The sequence below is a fragment of the Amblyomma mixtum genome, chromosome 4 (assembly GCF_055824585.1).
Source record: "Amblyomma mixtum isolate Tamu chromosome 4, ASM5582458v1, whole genome shotgun sequence".
Taxonomy (NCBI): Eukaryota; Metazoa; Arthropoda; class Arachnida; order Ixodida; family Ixodidae; genus Amblyomma; species Amblyomma mixtum.
The window spans coordinates 147,467,877-147,491,017 of NC_143015.1; the positions used below are offsets into that span (position 1 = coordinate 147,467,877).

Sequence of the window (23,141 nt, forward strand, 5' to 3'; positions counted from 1 at the left end):
TCTAGCCCATGCGAGGTGGTGGTGTGACATTTTCATTTGAACATCCTTTCTGTTAGGCGTTCAGTACATCCTGGGCCAAGGCGACAAGGGCACTTTGCAGTCTCAGATCCAGGGAGGCGAGCCAGATGGGCCACGGTGGGGGTGGGGGGAAAGGATAGGCGGGGGACTGGAAGGCTGCGTGGCACTGTGTAAGGCAATGTTCTATGTCTGCATATGTGTGTGGACAGTTTGGGCACTGAGGTGTGGAAGTGTACCGGTATAGGTAAAGTTTGGCTGGTGTCTGTAGGAGATTAAACTGTATTCGGCGAAGAATGCGAGCTTCACGGATCGATAAGGATGGGTGCGGTGGTGGTAAATCAGCTAAATTCAATTTTTGCTGCGCGTTGTATTCGTCGACAGTACGTTTGTAAGCCCTGACCACCCGCTCCGTCGGTGGGCTCGTCCATGGGATCCCTGGCGCCCGGTGTATAGTTTCGCAGGCAAGCTGGTGAGCCAGCTCATTGCTGGGGATTCCCATGTGACCAGGGATCCATCGAAGGGTCGCCGGTCGTGGGGTCATTGCTAAGAGGGCGGCATCTAAGGCCGATCGGGTAGAAAAAGGGAGGGCTCTTTCTTGGAAGGCACGCAGAGCAGCCTGCGAGTCTGTATAGACAACGTATTGGGGGGCGGGGGGTAGGGTGGCAAAGTGTGTGATGGCATCGGCGATCCCGTGTATTTCTAGGGCGAGCGTGGAGGGTGGGGAGGTGTATGGACCGGTTGTGTGAGCGCTGGTTGTAGAGAGGGAAGGGTGGAGGAAGAAGGCTGCTGTGGAGCCCGCGGTTTCCGTGAGACAGACGTCTGTGTAGGCCACCGCCGCAGCGTCCAAAGGTGGCTTATGGTTGTATGCGTATGCCTGGCGGCGGCCTGCGTGTGTGTGTGCGGACATGTTGCGTGGAATGGGTGCAAGGCGAAGGTTAGCGGGATAGATCGGAGACTGCGGTGGGTCTGGGAAAGAGATGGGTGCGTAGGGAGTCTGGGAAAGTATCCACCGTCCAGCTGGCGTACTGGACAGGCGGATGATTTGTCTCTCCCGGTGCAGGTTAAGGAGGGCTTGAAGAGGGTGGAAGAGACCTGTTCTGTACAGGGTGTCTGTAGAAGCCTGAGGGGGGAGTCCTAGTGTTGCTTTATATAGTGTATTGAGGGCCCGGGTTAGTTTGTCTTCTTGTGTACTTGTAAGTGGGCAGTAAGGTATGTAGTACAGGAATTTGTTCAGAGCCAGCGCTTGAGCAAGGCGTCTGGCGTGTGTCTCGGAGAGGCCGGCATGTTTTAAAACTACGCGGCGCAGTAAGTGTGTTACTGAGTGGCATGTGCGTATGGACTGATTGATGGCAGCGGTGAAAGTGTTGGAGTTGAGTGGCATACCCAGGATGCGACAAGATTACATGCGGGGGATGCGCTGTCCGGCAAGGGTGAGGGAGATGGAGGGGTTCATCATCCGTTGATATTTACTGCGTGTTATGAGTAAAAGTTCTGATTTCTCCGGAGCGGGTTGCGGGCCCGCTTGGGAGAGGTGTGAGGAAATGGTGTTAAGTGCTTGTTGGAGTGTGGTTTGGACCTCCCCCGGTGAGCCAGTGGTGACCCACAAGGTGAGATCGTCTGCATAGAAGACGAATTGAAGGTTGGGAATATCGGCTAAGGCCCGGGCGAGTGGGACCATGCCTAGGTTACAGAGGATGGGAGAGAGGACGGCACCTTGTGGAGTGCCACGAGTGAGTGGGATGGGGTGAGGAAGTTTGTCGAGATAGCTGATACGGGCAGAGCGGTGGGAGAGGAAAGCTCTTATGTAATTTTGCATGCTGTGTCCGCACTGCGTGTCAGCTAGTATGGTGAGGATGTGGTCGTGTGATATGTAGTCGAAAGCCTTGCGTATGTCAACGGTTACTAAGGCTTTGACCTGCGCAGCGTCTGAGGCATTTGAGTTAAAGAAAGTGTGTTGAAGGAGAATGAAAAGGTCTTGGGTGGATAGTGCTCAGCGAAATCCAATGAGGGTGTGGGGGAGATAGTCGGTGGCTTGAAGATGGGAAGTGAGGCGGGCAAGCACCTTGTGCTCCATGAGCTTGCCCGCGCAGGAGGTAAGGGAAATAGGACGGAGGTTACTGATGCTGGAGGGTTTATTGGGTTTCGGTATGAATGTGACCAGGGACGATGTCCAGTCCACTGGCAGGGTGCCAGAGGTCCAGGCGTCGTTGATGACATTAAGAAGAAATGTGTTGGCTTCGGGGGGAAGGTTCTTGAGAGTTTTGTATGTGATTTTTCCATCTAAGAGCGTGAATGGAGCCGTAGTGCATGACGACAGCCTTCTGTTTTTAAGGGAAAGAAATGACGCGGGTTTAAGACATCCCCTAAAAGAATAAAATAAACCAAATTTTGCGCGTCTGCAGAAATATGACGTCTTTTTGTGTTTTCCTTCAAGATACATTTACCAGCTTACTAGCTGCTGAATTTTGTGCATAAAAATCAAGAAAAATTGTTCAGTAACCTACACTTCCCAAAGTGCGGACTGTGTACTAAACAAATCCCTTATGAGCAGCTCAGTAACAACTTCAACGAAAGGGAGTTTTTTTTCTCATTTTACTGAGTGCTGAACACTCGCTGCAGAGCCACATATCTCCCTGTTGACTCTGTCAAAACGTTATGACCAACCCTGCAGCGGCACCTGTGACTTGAGGCAGCAGCCATAAGTTTCGCTCTGAGACATTTCTGGCTATCAAAATGAGTCATATAGGTATAAGCCACCGGTGAAATGTTTCACAGCCACAGATTTTTTTTTTTAATTTGCACTATTCACGGTCATCGAGGAGCGATTGGTTCATGCTGCGCTAATGTCGACGCTGTTTTAGGGCGCGCTTATCAGAATTCCTTAGGATCTCAGACCCTTCTTTATAAGGCAGTCAGCAGAATTTATGAACCCAACATTGCAGCAATTGTTTTACTAAACTCATACAGTTGTGCCTTTCCGGTTCAGGAGTACCCAAGGGACACAACTCTACAAAGAAAGCGAAGTTAATTCTATGTAAAGTAAAGGCGCCAAAAACCACACACACACACACACATACACGCACACACACACACACACACACACACACACACGCACGCACACGCGCGCGCACACACACACACACACACACACACAAGACAAGAGAACGGGACAGGGCGCGCTGTCTCTTGTCTGCGTTCTGCGTCGTGCGTTCTCTTGTCTTGTGTGTGTGTGTGTGTGTGTGTGTGTGTGTGTGTGTGTGTGTGTGTGTGTGTGTGTGTGTGTGTGTGTGTGTGTGTGTGTGTGTGTGTGTGTGTGTGTCTATAGGCAGTCTATAGGTTTATGGCCATACACTTTTAGTAGACTTTTGTCTATAGACAGTCTATAGACAAATGTCTACTGAAAGTCTATAGGTCTATAGGAAGTCTATAGACACAGGTCTATAGACAGTCTATAGACGATCTATACACTTATGGTCATACATTTCCTACAGAGTTGTCTATAGACCGTCTGTAGACACTTGTCTATAGACGGACTATAGACGACCTATAGACTTATGGCCATAGACTTCCTGTAGATTACTGTCTATAGACAGCCTACAGAAAAAAGTCTACTGGTCCATTAGACATATGTCTATAGACTGTCTATAGACATTCCATAGGTGTGTGGCCTGGCAGTGCTATAGACCATTGTCTATAGACAGTCTGTAGACCTATGTCTACTAAACTATTAGTAGACCATTATCTATAAACTGCCTATAGACAGTCTACAACCGTTGAAAAAGGTCACCAGACAGAGCTCACAAATGACACAATCAATATACTTACAAATTTAGTTTTATTTCCAAGCTATCCAGGCTGGGAATATGCAATACATGCACCATAAGAATGCACCACAGTAACATAAATGCTGAAAGTAACACTCAGGCTAGTTTCTTCAGAAGCATTCTTGCGGCCTGTTGTCTGCAGTCAATCAACCGGGCATGTTCACCTGTACAGCACAAAAGAAAAAAAATAATAGGGGAACTGAAAAAAAAATTCCCATTCCATCTCTACACATGTGCTTTACAATGCAAGGCATATCCTGGCTCTGCCCATCTAGAACGGCAATCTTGATCTTTTGGTTTGGTTTTATGGGGTTCAAAGACCCAAGGCGACACAGGCTACGAGACGCTGAAGTGAAAGGCTGCGGAATAATTTCGGCCACCTGTGCAGAGTACACAGGCCTTTAGCATTTCGCCTCTATTAAAATGCGACCGCCTAGGCCGGAATTGAACCTGCATCTTTCAGGTCGCCAGACGAACATGACAGCCACTGAGCTATCACGCCGGCGCAATCGTTTCAGTAAATACACGACAGATTACAGGTGTCTTCATAAAACATTGTAACAAAGACCCATAATCCCTGAAGCACACTACTCTGAATCCAGTACTGATACTGATCTCTGTATGGCAATCCTTTTACATTATTTCTAACAGAACACTTCGAACAATTGTGCCACATATCTGCATTGACTCGCAAGGAGCTGTTAAGAATGCCACCTCCATAAAATACAGATTCAATGCACCTTACACAGGGATCCAAAAAGGAGAATATTGCAGTATTTATTCTTATAACCGCTATAGAAGAAGCGCTTCAAAATACCCTGCGTGAAGCCTGGTACACCCGGCCAAATTTTTAACTGGCTCTCGTGTTGCATCGCTAAATGCACCTTGTAAAAAAGGTGCCTTTCGGCTACACTGCTGGCATATTCATGCTGTAATTTGACGAGTGAAATGTCATTTCGTGGTTCATTTTTGCTCATATAATGTTTGAGTGCAGTACTTGCGTGTTTAGATCAACGTTATCAGAAATATTCGTCTGCCATTACGAACAGCTGAAACAAGCGGCAGACGCAGCAATGAATCTGGTCCATATGCCCTCATCCTCTGGGTAAACTACCCCACCTACGGTCTATAGACCGTAGATGTAAGAGGGGGCAAGGATTCCGAGGGAGCGGTTTATATTTCCCGGCGTCTGCTGAATGTTGACCGATCCCTCGGAACCCTTCCCCTCTTTCATCTGCGGTCTATGATCCGTGACCCGGCGGTTTAATAAACAAGGGCTTAAAAAGGCCATCTACAACATGCCCGTAGTCACAACTAACGAAGGAACCAAGTAGGTTCTGGAACGTCCTGTTATTTCACTTTTTGGTTGCTTTTCTTGTCAGTTTTAAATTTATTCATCTGATATATGCGGATGCCCCGTGGATAGTAATGCCGATATTTTAATAGTCATCCCTGAAACAATATATATGAAAGGGACTGTCTGCGTAGGTTTACGCCTCAAGCATACTTCTTCTTATTCATATCTGAATACAAACGGTTACGAATCAATACAATTTACGAATCGAACATGATGTTGGCTATTCTGCAGCATATTCGTAGGCCTATTGAGTGTGGACAGAAAAGCTTTAAACATGGTTATCAGTAAGTATAGCCTTAGAAAAGTCAATCAATATTCATCCACTTCAAAGAAGTGTAGGTTCTTTATACTTAGTTATAGTTATTTACATAAAGGTGTACTGATACCACTATGAAAGTGGTCATATGTACGCGTTAAAGCAATGGTTGCTCGGAAATAAAATTTTCATACATTTCTCTAAATACAGGTGAGCAATACAATTTTGCTTCCCCGCATGGCCTCGGGCCTTTTTATTTATCTGTTTGTTATTATTTGTACATTCATTTCTTTCTATATATATTTATTTACTTGTTTATTTATTCAGTTCTTTATTTTTTTACCTATCACGATGCCTTTCAGACCTGAGGAGGCTTCAGAAAAGAGCAAAACTGTTCAAAGTGTAAATTTATAAAGCAGCAAATATAATGTACATAATACAGGAACCAGGAAGAAAAATAAAATGCCACAAGAAGGAAAGAGGAGATTAAAAAGCAAATACATACAATCCGGAGCCCTCCACTACGGTACCCCTCATGACCTGAGTAGGTTTGGGACGCTAAATAACCCGTCCCCCACCCCCCCACCCCCGTCCAAAAAAGAAAGCAAGCCAAACCATAGCTTTCCGCGCCTTTAGTTTTCAGTAAAATAGGTCGCAGCTGTCGGCAACCGAGGTGAGCAGGCGGCCGTCTTCGGTATACATTGGTTGAAAATGAATTATATTCTTACAGTATGGAATGCTTACCTTATGACGATGACCTGTGCGAACTGATAGGAATGACTGCTCAGTAAGAAAATTTCGTTTTGAGTTGCTGGTTTCCATAAAAAATCTTTTGAAAAGGGAACGTTCGCTAGAGTTTCCTACGTAAGCGTAAGCTGGGATGGTACGAAGTACTCATCATTGCAGTCACGCGGGTAGCACTGTGGCAACAGTAAAGAGTCTAAAACGCGCGCTTCGACTGTGCATGAATTTTAATTTTATAATTAGAGTATGAATGCCAAGTTCCGTTCATAGCACGCTTGTTCTAATCCTGATTGCAGTTGGGTTTTCTAGAGTACCAGTTCTAATAAAGATGAAGGAAATAAAAAGTGCGCCATAAACGAGCAAGCATGCGGTTAGCGTTGTTAACTATAGCATCGACATGCATAGCTATCAAACGTTAGCTGCTATACAAACTGAGAAATATTTACACAACGCTACTTGTTCAAATCCATAGCCTGAAATATGGTGCTAAGATTCCCAGTGAAAAACTCGCGTATCCAATGCGGCCAATGTGGAACACGGAATCTTGCAGTTGTTGATATGTAGTCTTTTGACCCACGTGTTATACCTCCTATAAATGTTAAATATGTCACATCGCTCCATGAATGGGTCTGCAGTATGATTATTACTCGCTAAATAGCACAGTCAAGCGCAAAATGCCTTAAAGTAGAGGTAATACTAATGGGTTGGGCAGTGATGTATATTTGGAACAACAGCCCTAGAGCCGAACTTTTCGGTACGTATGAGTCAATGGAGTAAAATCTAATTCCGGATTCACGAGACAATATTAGGGTCAAAGTTCCGTTTAGTAAGCTATAAAGAAAATAGTTCATAGCTAGGAAGAGCGAATACTTTCTAAAGCAAAAAAATGTACCGCCAATATGGACTTTTTTGCGATCCGGACAACGGCGGCGATATATAGCCTGGTGCTTCCCACAGGTTCGCCACGTAACCAGGAGCTGACATGGAGAGGCCATAGGTCGAGTTGCGGAGCATCTATCTTGCTACCGCCAACAGGCCAAACGCCTGGCGTCGATTGTCCAGGGAAGCATGCCTAAGCGCATGTTAGCTAGGCAACCAGCGTAGCTGGTATGACTGAAATTCCCTGATTAGTTAATCTAGTTAACGTCGTGAGTTGGAATCTACTAGCGGGAAAAAACATATTCATTTTTTAGATGCAGTTCCTTCTTTACTTATAATTCCGGAACAAAAAACAACAATTTCCTCTGTTCGAGTGGTTATGGGTCTGGGTACCACCACCTTTTATTTCCTTATTTCCTTTTCAGGGTCTTCCCAGCCGTGCAGTGTACACATATACGATGAAGTTGTCCACAGTGGCTGCAATTATTGCGACCCACCTTGCTGTTACCGCATTCGCGCAGCTAAACGAAATAATGCCCGTGACCTTCGAAAATGGTGAGTTCTGTGACGTCGTTATCTGCTGGCAAGTTTTTATCTCCTCTCCCTGAGAACAGTGCTAATCTCTGAACAATTAGCCACCAGCATTTGCTTGAAGGAAATACCCGAATAATACCTAAACCCAAACAAAAAGGAGACATAATTACACTAATACCCAAGATGACTTGTGATTACTTTTAATGCCAGGGGGCACGACGCCGTGCCAGGGGGCACGACGCCAGGGGGCACGACGCCGTATTGGCAATGGAGCGCTTACCTTTCACACTGTTCCAGGCTGCCCTACTCCTTGGCTCATCGCTACCTTGTTTGGCATCGGACGTGGTCTTCACCTGCCCAGTTGAGAACGCGAATCAACCCGCGGATTGGACGCAACAGCCTTGCCTACAGATCCATCTGGAAGGAAACCTGTTCTTCGGCTGGCAACCGCGGTCGTTCATCACCAGCGATACCACTATCAGCGCCGGCCACACGGAATATAAGCTGCTGCCCGTGAACGCCCCTCTGGGGCACGACGCCGTATTGGCAATGGAGCGCTTACCTTTCACACTGTTCCAGGCTGCCCTACTCCTTGGCTCATCGCTACCTTGTTTGGCATCGGACGTGGTCTTCACCTGCCCAGTTGAGAACGCGAATCAACCCGCGGATTGGACGCAACAGCCTTGCCTACAGATCCATCTGGAAGGAAACCTGTTCTTCGGCTGGCAACCGCGGTCGTTCATCACCAGCGATACCACTATCAGCGCCGGCCACACGGAATATAAGCTGCTGCCCGTGAACGCCCCTCTGGGGCACGACGCCGTATTGGCAATGGAGCGCTTACCTTTCACACTGTTCCAGGTGAGTTACCTTGATCATTGCACTTGCCTAAGAAGCAAGAATCGCTGCTTGTTTTTGGTGTCGTGCCCCAGAGAGTGGTTATATGCCCTAGAAGCATGCGAGGAAACTGTGCAACATTGCTTAAGTAGTTTACTCTTAATTCTTTCCGGGGATGTGGAAACAAACCCCGGACCTGATTCTAATGACATCCTGGCTACTGTGCTGGAGACTGTACAAAGGATCGAATCCGGCCAAGATGGAATTCGAAGTGATTTGAGAGAGTTGAAGCAGTGGCAAGCGTCAGTAGACATTGAACTGAAGCAGTTGTCTTCTAGACTTCGCAGTGTTGAAGTGGACGTTTCAGATCTAAAAAACAATCCCGCTACGTCTTCGGCTGATTCTCCTGGTGCAGTTTCCAGCGTCATCTCTGACCAGCTCAGAATTATTGAATCGCGTTGTAATGACGCGGAAAACAGGCTGAGACGCTGCAACTTACTTTTTTTCGGCCTTTCCGATGACATATCTGAGACATGGCCAAGTGCTGAAACGAAAGTGATTGACCTGTGCAAGAATGAATTGGACATTACAGTAGATTCATCGCAAATAGAACGGGCACACCGCATTGGTAAATACGACCCGGAAAAGTGCAGGCCAGTGATGGTAAAATTCACATTATTTAAGGACAAACAACAGATCATTGGGAACGGCATCAAGCTGAAAGGAACTAACTACGCTGTGCGCGAAGATTTTTCCTTCCAGACACGACTGGCTAGAAAGAAGTTGATCGAATTTGCCAAACCACAAAAAGTTCCGTACAAGCTAAATGTCGATAAGCTGAGAATAAACGATAGTGTTTACGTATACGACGCCGCTACTGACACCGTAAAACTATCTTCCGCATAGGTAAGGTGTTGCTCGGCTACACGTGTCATCAGGAAAGAACGAACATCTTACCGCAATAACACCGCGCAATCGCAGCTCTCCTTACTTTTCACTAACATACGCAGCATCCTTCCTAAGCGCATCGAACTTTGTTCATACCTTGACAATTGTGAATGCGACATTTTAATACTAACCGAAACGTGGCTTCATAAAGATATTAGGAACGATGAAGTCTTGCCTGATATGGACAGTTTCACTATCTACAGAAACGATAGGAGCGACAGAAGGGGAGGAGGGGTGTTGATTGCAGCTAAAAAGCATATAACTTCTTTTCTCGTTGATATTCCTAGTAAATTAGAAATTTTGTGGGTTTGCATCACATCGCCATCTTCCAAGCATCTTCTTGGAGTTTGTTACAGACCACCAGATAGTCCGCAATCATTCGTCTCCGATCTACATGATAACCTAACTGAAGCAAAAGCTAAATTTCCAAAAGCAAGTATTTGTCTTCTAGGTGACTTCAACTTTCCCGAAATTGACTGGCCGACCTTAAGTTCGAGAACACGTGATAGCACTAATTTTGTTCAACTAACTCTCGATTTCTCTTTGGTCCAATTAGTCGAAAAACCTACCAGAGGAAACAATAAGCTTGACCTCGTATTCTCGTCAGTCCCAGACAATATAAGCCCTATCTCTTATTCTGATGGCTTCAGTGATCACGAACTGCTTAATTTCACGATTTCCATGCCTCCATGCGCACGTGCACAAACACATAAACGCATTTTTGATTATAACCGCGCTGACTACAATGCCATTAATATCGGGTTACAATCCTTTTGTGACACATATCTTCCGAGTTTTTCTCAGCGTTCGGCCAACGATAACTGGGTTTTGTTCAAAAATAGTTTACTGGAATTAGTGCACCGTCATATACCACTGCTCACCCTCCGCACGAACGCGTCTAAACCATGGTTCAACAGGATGCTACATGCACTAAAAAACAAGAAAAAGCGACTTTTCAAAGCTGCCAAACGCCTTGGCACACCGGCTTCATGGCAGAAACACAAAATCGCCGAAAAAACATATTGTAGTGCCATCCGCAAAGCAAAGCTTAAATATTATTCCCATGACCTTCAATCCCTTATGACACACAACCCTAAAAAATTTTGGAAAACGATATCACCTACTGACACTCCGGTTCTTGTTTCGTTGTTGGATAACACTGGTGCTCCAGTTATAGAAGAAGAATGCCCACTTATATTTAATAATTATTTTTCTTCAGTGTTCACACAGGAAGACCATTCCACTACTCCACCATTAGTAGATGCCGATTACCAGTACATGAGTCCCATAGAAATAAGTGTCTCCGGTATTGCAGCATTAATAAACAATCTCAAGATTTCGACTTCTGCTGGTATTGATGATATTAATACAAAAATTCTCAAAAACACAGTGATCCATTCAAGCAATATTCTCTTCCATATCTTTCGTCAGTCGCTATCAACTGGTGAGATTCCAGGGGATTGGAAAATTGGTAAAATTATCCCCATCTTCAAATCAGGTGATAAAACGAACGCGCAAAATTATCGCCCTATATCTTTGACATCTGTCCCATGTAAGATCCTCGAACACATCATCGTATCAGCAGTGGCGCAGCATCTAGATAGTAATAATTTCTTTTTTTCTAACCAGCACGGGTTCAGGAAAGGCTTCTCTTGTGAGACTCAACTACTGGAATTTACTAACGAGCTACTACACAACATGGACGAGAACTTCCAAACAGACTGCATATTCTTAGATTTTTCAAAAGCATTCGACCGCGTTGCGCATTCACGCTTAATAGGTAAAATTACTTCCCTCAACCTAGACTTACTAACTACCTCATGGCTAAGGAATTTCTTGTCTTTTCGTAAACAGTTCACAGTTGTTAACGGCCACTCATCTCCGTTTAGCGATGTTCTATCTGGTGTTCCTCAAGGAAGCGTCCTGGGCCCGTTGCTGTTCCTGATTTACATTAATGATCTGCCATCCAACATTACATCAACCATTCGCTTGTTCGCAGATGACTGCATAATTTACCGCAAAATCCGATCACCTGCAGATCATCTTGCACTTCAAAGGGACCTCGATCATGTAACCGCTTGGTGTTCATCATGGCAAATGTCACTTAACACTGAAAAATGCAAGTTAATGACATTCAGCCGCAAAAAATCTAACTCTTCGTTCAATTACATGCTCGATAAAAGCTTAGTCTCTCAGGTGTCTTCTTACAAATACCTCGGTGTCCATTTTTCATGTAACTTGTCCTGGTCCACTCATATCCAGAAAATAACAGCTAAAGCATCCCGGACCTTAGGCTACCTAAAACGGAATCTTCATGGAACTCCTGCTACTACCCGTAAGCTCGCCTATCAAACATTTGTTCGTCCGCAACTCGAATATGCGTCATCCATTTGGTCACCTCACCAGGCTTATTTAATTAACTCCCTTGAATCAGTCCAAAATCGTGCTGCGCGTTTCATCTCCAGAAACTATGACCGTCACTCAAGCGTCACAAACATTAAATTATCGCTCTCTCTTTGTACCTTGCAATCACGAAGATTAATTGCCCTAGTCTGCTTATTTCACAAAATAGTCTATAGCACTAATCATTCGACTCTCCCTCTTGCCCAACCTCACCGCACCTCGCGCCGTTTAAACAACCATCTCAGCTTTCAACGCCTTTCAGGTAAAACCGTTGCATTCAATTCATCCGCTTTGCCGCAGGCTATTGTTCACTGGAATGGTCTTCCGCAACACATCGTCAATATTCGTGATCCAGCTTCTTTTAGGACCGAAATAACAGCCATTTTTTCTAATTACTGACGCGTCAATAACTATTGTATAATGATGTTCTTATTGTTTGATGGTGAGTACTAACAGTCAGTTGGCATTGTGTAATGATGTTCTTATTGTTTTATGGTGAGTACTAACAGTCAGTTGGCATTGTGTAATGATGTTCTTACTGTTTAATGAGTACTAACAGTCAATCAGCATTATATAATCATGTCATGCATGCTCCTGTTATTACCCCTATTTATGTAATCCCCCCCCTCACACAATACTCCATGCTTGGAGCCTGTGAGGCAACGTGAATAAATAAATAAATAAATAAATAAATTGACCATTAGTTTAGTTTAGTTTATGGGGTTTAACGTCCCAAAGCGACTAAGGCTATGAGAGACGCCGTAGTGGAAGGCTCCGGAAATTTCGACCACCTGGGGTTCTTTAACGTGCACTGACATCGCACAGTACACGGGCCTCGAATTTCTCCTCCAAAGAAATTCAACCGCCGCGGCCGGGATCGAACCCGCGTCTTTCGGGCCAGCAGCCGAGTACCATAGCCACTGAGCCACCGCGGCGGCTTTAATTGACCATTCAAAATGTTTAACCTTATAATTTACCCGTTGTACATGAAGCATCTGCATAACACTACGAGAAAGGTTTGTCACTACGTATAGTCTGACAGCGGGTGTGTCCTGATTTCAAATTTCTACTTCTTCTGAAGTCAGGTTTCTATTACGACTTGGCTTGGCAATCTCTGCACTGCGTCTCTCCGCGCAGAGTGAAACATTGTTTTTCCCTTTACTTCAGGATTGCTCAAACAAATAGCATCAGAAAGACACGCATAAGAACACACACAGTCTTCCTGTGAGGTAAAGTCAGAATTCATTGGTCTAAAAAACTTCTTTGTGAGCTCTGTGGAGTGGGAGCAGTGAGGCGCAAGGAAAATCTAGTGCGGAAGCTCTTTTAAACAGGGCGATGTTGCACCTGCCCCTTTTTCGCAAGGATGTTTGTTGACGTCATGGAAGTCCAGGCCACGGGCCCCCGAAAGAGGTGGCGAAAGAATGAACGCAGCACGGCGTCGGCGGTTGGGATTTAGCATCTTCCTCCTCTGGCATAAATACTTCGGAACGAAGCCAAATTCAGCGTTTTATTAACACAGAGCTCATAATAGATCAGCACAGTGTGCATCTCAGCGCGCAAAAAATCGCATGTGCTTTTAGGCCACAGGTACATAATATGCTCCACATGCAAAGAATTTTGAATTCTTCATAAATAACACGTTTTTTTAACTTGTGGAAGGTAACACACATCCGCTCAAAAGTATTACTGTTCTTTAACGTCTTGAACGACTCCTATTTTCAGCGCGGGACTTTTGAATTCTGTTCCGTTTGAAAAAGAGTAATAAAGCTTTCCTATTTACCGCCAGCCACTGCGATCACCTGAAATTCTGCCGGTGCTCCCATGCGTTTGAGGCACATGCGGCTGGTGCCATAGAAATACATAGACGTCAGATCGCCACGTTCGCGTACTATAATTTTATACATTGCAGCTCAAGTACCAGACTAGGCTGCTTACGCTGTTTTTTTTTTATTCATACAAATAGCTCTGAAATATCGTTTCATTTTCCTCTTTTTTTCAGGAAAATGCATTTTTGGCGGCACACAATTAGGCAACAACGCTGCTTCCTACAGGCAGAAACCTTGTATAATGTTGGAGTGCAAAGCTAACACGTCGCAGCTTGTTATAACGGGGTAAGACTCCTTTTACAAATAATTTTTCTTAATCTTTGACCATTGGACTGTTTCACCCCGCTAAAACCTTTAGTGTGTGCTTTCATGGCAACCTTAGGTCATTTTATTCAGGGATGTCTCATTCTCGAGGCACAACCTCGCGCATATCCTCTTAGGGTATTCTGCATGAATTTCGTACGCCAGGTTTGCCGCGCCAGCATGCCGTGCACCTCAAATAGGGCACACTTTGTTGAGCAATACTACTATATCTGCACCAGAAGTAGAAAGAAAATGTGAATACAGTAACTTCTATCGGCTGTGTTGGCAATGCTGACATCAGCTCTCTTTTCAACAACCCTATTCGTTACTTATACATTTGTGCAATTCTTCTTGCCTGCCGTTCTTCGCAGGAAGAAGTACTTAGTAGGCTGAGAAACCCATTCTTGCAGTATGCGCAGACTTAAAGCTTGAAGATTTAGGATTCCGTCCTGGCTGTTATTATTACACGAAGATAATTGCTAGCAGTTCAGCAACTTAGGCCGTCAAGAACAACTCTGCAAGAAAAGCGCACCAGTCAGCGGAGTCGTGTGAGCCCGCGCCAGCAGAGAAACGCCTCTTCTTGTTTCTATTTGAGCTGTTTCAGTGACGACACGCGTAAATTGAGGTAAAGTTTGAATAAGTAATTCACTTTTACTAAGGAACGCTGGAGGTTTGCTCCATTCATTTGCCGTTCCAACTGACGCTATGTGTTTTCCTTGTACGCGCACTCTTTTTAGTCTGTGTGCGCGTGCGCGTGTGCATGTGTGCTTGCGTGTTTGTGCGTAACATTCTTCTCCAATTTCTGGCATCTCTTCTTTACCTAAGGTATCAGTAAAAAATCGTCATTCATGGTTAGATTACTGCTATGTTTGAAATAGAAAAGGCGCTAATGGGACGAGCACAAGAAGCAACGTAAAGCAAGAGGACAGGCGCCTGTCTTGCTGCTTTACGTTCTTTGTGGTCCTCGTACAATTTGCGCCTTCGCTGTTTGAAACATGACTACGAACCAACTAGCCCAAACCAAAGTTCTTCTAGAGCCCACCACTGCACTGGCTTCTACTATTTCTCTTTGCACTACCGTAAGGGCCTAGATCAGTAGGTCACTATAACCTGCAACCTTAGCAAGTTTAAGGTTTCGTGCTTCCGGTCATGGCCATATTACTTGGAGTCTTGGAGTTTCCGTATCCGATTGCCGTTTACAGCGCTAAGTGTTATTGGAAGGTTATCCTGCATTGACACCGAGCGGCAGTCGTCGTCATCCTAGTGCGTCCTGCGAGCAAAGGGCAGTTGCACAGATGTTGGAACAGAGGACTTAGTCGCTGGGAGAAGAACAAGTAGAAAGGAAAGCGCTGGGAAAAAAATGTAGGGGACAAATAAGCTGTGCCTCAAAGATATGACGCGATAGTTTAATGCGTCTGTGCCCATATAGCTATGATGTCCTTTTCTGCTTTACATTCATAGATCCATGGGAGTCCTCACACCCCTCCTGGCATACTGGCGCAGCAGTTGATCGCCACTGACCTGCGATGGCAGGTGCTCCCAGCGGTGGGCCTTCTGCGGCCCAGGTTGATGTTCCCCACCAACCAATTGTTAATTTAGCTGCCACCTGCAACGGTGGGCAGTTTGCTCAATATTCTGGTTGGTAGGTTGTGATGACTCCGCAAGGTCACGTGACCTAGGTGGCCCACCTGCCTCCTAGGCTGCTCTCTAGGCATCACCTTCCAAAGTCATGCTCGTGATTTTTCACTCACACCGCCGACACCGGATTTTCTGGGTAACGATACCCTTAACGCTGTCGCGCTAAAATAAGGTGGCAAGGGCTAGAAAAGAAGCGAAAAGCACTTAAGGAATGAAGGCAGAGGATGGGGATGTGACAAGGAGCACGCATGCGGTGGAGATCGGCGCTGGAGCGTAGAGCGACGCAGTGGCACAGATGGAGGGGGGGGGGGGGGGGGCGGAGCAGGAAATCGCTCAAGTGCGTAATCAGAGGGCTCCCTTTCGCTTCTCTTGAAATTTTGTATGGCCTTCGGCAGATTTCTCTTCTCCTGTGTTGTGCGCTTTCCTGTTTCCGTCAGGAATCTCAATGTGGACCAGGTTATCTTGAGGTTTTGCCTGCCATAGAAACGGTCGCAGAGGTTGTGCGGGTTTGCCTTGGCCAAATTCGAGCGTACTTCTTCGCGTGCTCCGTAAGTTCCGCTATTCATTTCGTTAGTTTCACATTTAGTTTCTGCCTTCTCCAACTGTTTGTGAAGACCTCTCTTCGCTTCTCATAGATGCAATAAACGCGGGTCAATCGCCTGAAAGTCGTCCGATCTCTTGATCTTTTTTTCTGCGAGTTTCCACGTCCTTCATTAGTGTTTTCGCCCCGTGCCTCAATCTTCCGTTCTGTGCCCCTCTTTGTCACTAATGCAGTCAATGATTTTGTCCCATTTTATAATTCTCGCTGTCCCCCACTTCATTTTGCTTTTGTTGTACTCCATCATGGCCTGTACGATAAAGTAATTGCTTCTAAAGTACTCCTTCAAATTCTCCCTGGCTGCATGTCTTAGATTTCTACCAAGAGAGAAATGTATTTATAGACTCTATTTCTCACTCTGGTAGGCTCGCTTGGTTCCGTTAGGATTGTTAGTGCTTCAGTTCTGATTGCGTCTGCTAAGTGCTTTCTCTACAATCTCATACGAGAAACGCTATAGGTAGCTTGAGGTGTTTACGTCCCCTTGAATTAGCAGTGGAGCTCCATCTGCAGAATTCTTGACTTTGCTAATAATTTTCTAAAGCCTGCTCCTTGTATCCTTCGGCCTGTTGTAGATATTTGCGATCGAAGTAATCTTGGTTTCTCTTCGTGCGGGTAACTATTCTATGCAAGTATTCTCTACCCCTCCAGTTCCAGATTAATGATTTTTGCCGTGTATCCACCATACAGGAGCCACAGTATTCGCCGCCTCTGGTAGACGCACCCCGAAACTACTACAAGGAAAATGTTTTACTCTTTTAATTCTTCTTCCCCCCTTGGCGGTTCCGTTCGCACTTTGACCACCGTCCGTGCTTGCAACTACAACGTAAACGTCATGAAGCAGAAGTTTAGCGCTGTCGCTGCATCCGGGCACTTCACTCTTGAAACTAAACAAATGCAGGCAACATCCACATGAAACTCCTGCATCGAACTGGAATTCATCAGCAATGCTGTGTGAAAGCGATTACGCCTGTGTTAGTGTATTTCTCTGAATTCAAAGCAGGCACAATCATTTTTCAAGAAACGAGTACGGCAAAGCGAATAAACGCTGTGACCGAACGCAGTACTACGCATTGTTGTATTAAAGGGACACCAAGGATAAATTGTGGTTGGCCTGTATCGATACATTCCCACACTCCAATGAAAAAGCCGCTTTCATTCACAACGGAGCTTCTGTAAGCTAGGATAGTTCAGAAAATAAAAGGTAGGTGTCGTTGTCACCACCCATCTTGGTGCGCATTCGTCGTACGGAAGCAACTGTGGTGCGTCATGCAGTTTTTTGGAGCTAATACAGGAGGTAGGCTATACAGAGGTTCACTGAAAAAAAAAGGTTATTATGGTGTCCCTTTCGGTATAGACGTCACTTTTAAATGCACATTTGTCAGTCGGATAAACCTAAACATAGCCAGGGAGAGTCATATACCCATTTTTTTAGGAAAAACAAAGTTTATATTTTGTTCTCCACAGCGTCCCTTTAATATTTTACCCTTAACCCAGAAAAACCATCTCAGAAACCATCACCAAACTCGCTGCGCGCTCTGTCATTTAGTTATCCATTTCACGGTTCAGCTAGCGGTGATAACTCGTCATGCAACTGCGGAGAATGACCGTCATTATTTAAGAGCGCTGCGACAGCAGTCAGTAACTATACACGCCGTTCTCGCGGAAGTTACAGGAGCAAACAGATTTTCTCCGAGATTATTTCCAAGACTTCTTCCATCTCCTAACCTGCTCAAGCATACCTTCATTTGAAAGTTCTTTCAATGCTCTGCGACACCATAATTAATGTTTCCACGTACTTCCATTTTCTAAACAGTAGACAATTATTCTTAGATAGCAAAGCACTGAAAAAAAATTACGTACACGAAACAGCCATCAACAAAGTTGCTTGAATTTTATTAGAGCTCTTTGGGAGCGCTAATCTAGAATGCGTCTTCCTTCTTTAAAGTGATACGCAAGACATCTGTACTCATGGAAATAGCCAAAGCTCGATAAATCACTCATATTCAATTTTTTCTCTCAGCTTGTTTCACTTCGGTTTTAACAGCAGAAAGGCGGCTTTGCTGTCACAGATGCGTCAAGACAACGTTAAGGACGCGTAAGGCATACCTAAACCGCCACGTAATAGTTATTTATTCATTTGTTTCCACTGTGGCTATTGGACACGCTGGTGTCGGAGTTGTATTGAGCGAAATCCAAGGATCAGCGATTCTATCATATATTCACTGTGCCTCACGTGACCTTAACATTGCCCTTACTCGTATGTGATGTCCAATGAACCAAAGGTCGAACCAGTGAAACAGACGGTGGACAAGAACAATGATGCATGCACACAACGCCGCTGGTGTTGTGTGCGGTGTTGTGTGTGTGCCTCCTTGTTCTTGCCTTGCGTCTGTTCCTCTGGTTCCACCTTTGCGCATTATGAACCAACTGGCTCAGCGATTTACTCTATTGTCAAATGAACCGTTCTGCTCTCGAACCCGAAACAAGATGAGCGAATTCATAAGCAAAAATGTCTGCTGCGACTTTTCGGGGGCTGTTCATACATCCTCAAAAGGTTATTGCCGTGAAAACCCTCGTTTACCATGCCCTGTTATTGAGTTATTAGAGAGCAGCTCTTAGGCGCCCGTTCCTGCGTTGCGCGTGGCAGTAGTCGTGATCTTCGTCGGCGTAGTCGACATAAGACGCCACCTGACGCATGACGTGTCACATGGTGGCATGTTGGCAGGTAGTAACATAGCAAAGTGCCGCCTTCCACAGCTAGAACGGAGGAATGCACAACTGGAAGCTGGCTGCTACGGGAAGACACCGGAGGGTGGCTAGCAGCGTAACACGCCACCTGCCAACGGTGGCAGGGGGCGTGTGAAGAGCTGCACTCAAATTTCGCATTTACTGACTATCGCAGTCGTCTGCCAATTCTGTACTCCTTTCTTAGCTTAGTGCAGAGAATTTCTTTCAATATATTGTTACGACGCACAGCCGTGTTTTGCTTGTTTCTGCTATTTATATTTCATCCATCGGGTTAAAAAAATTATGAACATTAGACGATGATGGCTGATGCACTATTTCAAAAAAACGCGGAAACGAAAAATCTGTTGTCCTTATTCCTTTATACTGGAATGCGTTTCCCCATTTTATACTCTGATACAAGAAGTAAGGTAGCACATCCTGCTTCTAGTCCAAGGCTTGTGCAAAGCTAAGCGCATGTATGCACGCATCCTTACGTTTGGTTACCTGATGTGCAGATGTCCACCTCCACAAAGATCGCATCCTAATCTACCAGGATCAAAGAACTGGCCCGCATGCTGCGGCAACAAGTAATGCTCTCTGAATCGACTGCTGCAGCGCATGCTGTGTGACATATGCAAGATTGTTTGTTTTTTTTAAACACAAATAAAATAAACATCTCTATCATGCAAGCATTCCCTATTGTCTTTTTTATGAAAGCAATTTTCTGTCCTTGGTGGTATCGAGCATACGGGGGGAAGGGGGGGGGGGGGGGGCAGAGAGCCTGAAGGGCCGAACAGAGAGTCCTGTTGTGCGCCACCGTTGTATTTTAAATATTTTTATTCGAGCGTTCTGCAGAACTATAACGCGCGTCTTTCTTTGTTTGCAATCGGTAGCTCTAGGAGACTAAAGAGAGTCAGAAACTATCGCATTTACAACATTGTTTATACAGACGCAAACAGAAATACGCGCAAGCAAGCACCTCTCTGCTACACACCGTTCACACGCACTCGACGCAAGTCGACTTCAGTCCCCTTTTGGATGGAAAGCATTAAAACAGTGAAGTAGGGAGTAGAGGACCAGCCGCATATTTCCTTCTCAAAACCGTTCTCTTTCGCTCGAACAATCAACTCGCTAAACACTCTGTGGAGTTCCTGTGAGCGCCTGCATGATCGCAGTACCACCATTACCGCGGCTTATAGCACATCCTGCTGCACTATGCCTTCAGATCACCGTATGCGAAACCTCAATGTTTTTCTTTCTTATTAAGCGGTTATTGAACCAGATCATTTTACTAAAACCAGTCAGCAAGCTTGGAGCTCCAAATGCTAAAAACGTTCTCAAGGATTGCTGTGTAGGCAGGAAGGTTTAAGAGCATTTTCAGCCCAACCTATTGTCAGTAAAGTGCTCTTAGATGACCTAAAGAAAACAAAGCGCCGTCTGCTCGGATGTAACCAACTCAGGACTGTCGCTTGATTAAGTACTCCTTATAACTGCATTCAAGGGCACTGAAAACTTTGGGAACCACAACAACAAGAAGTCATTCATTTATTGCTCAAAAGCATGGTGTTCTGGCTCCCGTTACATTTCAGCTGTAGTTCCATCGATGCTGTCAACCCTCTGACTGAGCGGTCCGCTTGTTCAGAGTAAAGTGCAACTCGAACATGACAAGGAAGTTTTAGAAAAAAAACCTCCTTTTAGTTTTTTTCCCAAGGACGGGTCATTTAATTTCGTTTTACTTTTTTTACGACTGTTTGACTTCCTTCTGCATGGATAGTTCTTAATAAGACCATTTCTGTGCTCATTACAGCTACATATGAGCTAGTTGTTCCAACAAAAATGCCAACATTTACTCTGTGTCACTTCTGATGGCCCGGAGACATCATGCATTACATCGAGAAAAAAAAAGGAAATTCATACTAGAAAGAAATATTTGCCTAAAAACCTGAGTGTTGCCTTATGAGATATAACGCCAAAAAACTACACGCCAAATTAAAAAAAATGAATAGTGCCCCTACTTATAGCTTATGTGAGAACAGTAATTACTTCTTGAACAGAAGACAAACTCTTTAAAAGAAAACGTCATTCGAAAGGCTCTGTCATGCGAGCTAGCCTGTTGGACTTTTTAGAACACCCTCCGCAGGTGGCGAAAACCTTGCTGCCAAGGAGTAATTACTGCCTTGTTAGAAATCAACTAAACACTATACAACCTTCTTCACCAAGAAATTCTCAGTGGGCCTTTAGCCTCTTGCTCCTATAAATCTTCTTTACGGTCACAGCAAGCTCAGCAGCGGCGATAAAGAATGTTTCGTTCACGGAGAAAATACGACGCCGCAGCGATGCCCATTTCACCCTTTATGAACTACAGCTTCCGCGAAATGTCATCGGCCCTTTGAATGCATTCCCTTTAAATTCATCTTGGCCTCTTCCGCTCTTCCGAAACTAGCAGGCCTATGAAGAATGTGCTCTTTTAATCTCAGAGTGAGAAAGTTTTCTTGTCATTTTCAGGGCTAGAAATTTTCCTCTTGTTTCAGATTTGTCTCATATTAAAGACTGAAACATCAACAACAAATGTGCTAAGAATGGCACAATTGTACATTAAGCAAATTAGTCATATTACACTCAAATTCACTAGCTTGTCTAACTTACAAAAGTTTGCTCTCTTTTGCGGGCATTCTATATAAGAAAGATTGACTGCAACAGCGCAGTTACGCCAGTGAATCTCGAACAATGGTGAAGTCTTCTTTAACTTTCTTATTGTTACAACGTCCACGGAAAGAGGTTCCTTCCTGGTGTCTGCAAATAAGCTGCCTTCCTGCGGCTAGGCATGGCATGACCCTGGCACTTTTTGCCTTGCCCTGGCTATTCCAGCATCTGAGCTCACCACCGACACTTCCCGCCCTCGATCGGATAGATCCCACAGCAACGATATTTGTACCACGCTGAAGTCTGACCAGATGGCGCCTGTTGTACATCTCAATTCGAAATGCGGCTAGCGCGGCTGCGCAAGAACCCGCTTTTCCGTGCTCGGAATTCGAACAGCATAGCCGCTGAGCTATCAAGCTGGCAATTGTTTTGTTTCCCGCACATCAGTTTCAGCTGTTCTTTCAGTCTCTAAAACATGTTTCATGTAGACAATGCCGCCACATTGTGAGACATCTTCAAATCCTCTCCAACTTTCCAACTGAAACTTTAACGTGACCGTTAAGCGAGCTGATGGCATTTCACGGCAGCTGTAGTTGGTTCATAAAGGGGGCAATGAAAATTGCTAGGGTATTCATTTTCAGCGTGCATTTTGGTGTCCTTTCTTTTTGTTTCGAGCGTCGGTCAATGCTTATTTAAGAGGCGGGTAATGCGAGAAGCTTTGGAGTATTTCGCCTGTTCATGCTAGTAGCCGCTGGCACGCGGCCTTGACACCTTGTTTTTGTGGTAAGAGGCGACCATATTTTTGTGGAAAGATTGCATCCATACGCAACTACTTATACGACGTTTTAAATTCTCCTGCGTGCTTTCCGTGTACCACGAAACCTCTTCGTGAGCTTTAAAGTGAGCTATATCGAGATCGGCGGTTATTGTCCTTCGACGACCGTCCATCATGCTTGTTGCTATTGCCGCCGCCTAGTTGTCAAACTTTATTTCAGTGCAAATCAGTCTAGTGAGCAGTTTGAATTATATGCAAGATATATATTTTTTGTCTGCTGTAATAACCACTTCATAATAATGTTGATCTGTGTTCTTTATTGAAAGATGACGGGTAAGTTGTTAGGAAATCTCATTAATTCCACTGCCAGAGGGAACATTTTCCCTGAACATGCTTCGGCTTTATGTAAGAACCCTCTACTTCGCAGTGCTGACTCGGGCTTTGGCACATGTGTCACAATGTGATCAGTAACTCTTTGCGAGCGCTGTAGAAGTGTACATGAACCTGCAGTTGCATTTGACGCATTGTCATGTTTTTCTACTCTGAATGCAAGGAACATTCGCCGCTTCAACAAAGCATAAATTTTCTCGGGACAGTACCAAATGCTGTACATGCTGTGGGCACGTAGCGACTGGGCGCCAGTTCGAATCCAACAAAATGCTTCATATCTGAAAGAAAACAAAGCATGTTTCGTAGAACTCAGGCAGGCGGCATTGCATCGCCGTACAAGATGACAAGATGACGGTTATGGCGGCCCTCAAGTCGTTGTCAGCGCTTGAAACGTGTTCGCTCTTTCTTTCAAGAGATCAAAACTGAAACGCAAAAAGTAGC

At 45.0% G+C, this 23,141-nt stretch overlaps 1 protein-coding gene across 1 annotated transcript; it reads left to right on the plus strand.

Moving 5' to 3' along the window:
* Positions 1-7,879: 7,879 nt before the first annotated feature.
* Positions 7,880-9,868, plus strand: LOC149348681 (uncharacterized). The gene has a single exon (XM_089588256.1). The coding sequence runs from the start codon at positions 7,880-7,882 to the stop codon at positions 9,353-9,355; it is 1,476 nt and encodes a 491-aa protein (XP_089444382.1). The 3' UTR covers positions 9,356-9,868.
* Positions 9,869-23,141: the final 13,273 nt, after the last annotated feature.

Excerpts from the sequence above, each read along its gene's own strand:
- LOC149348681 (XM_089588256.1), top strand. The coding sequence starts at position 7,880 with ATGGAGCGCTTACCTTTCACACTGTTCCAGGCTGCCCTACTCCTTGGC.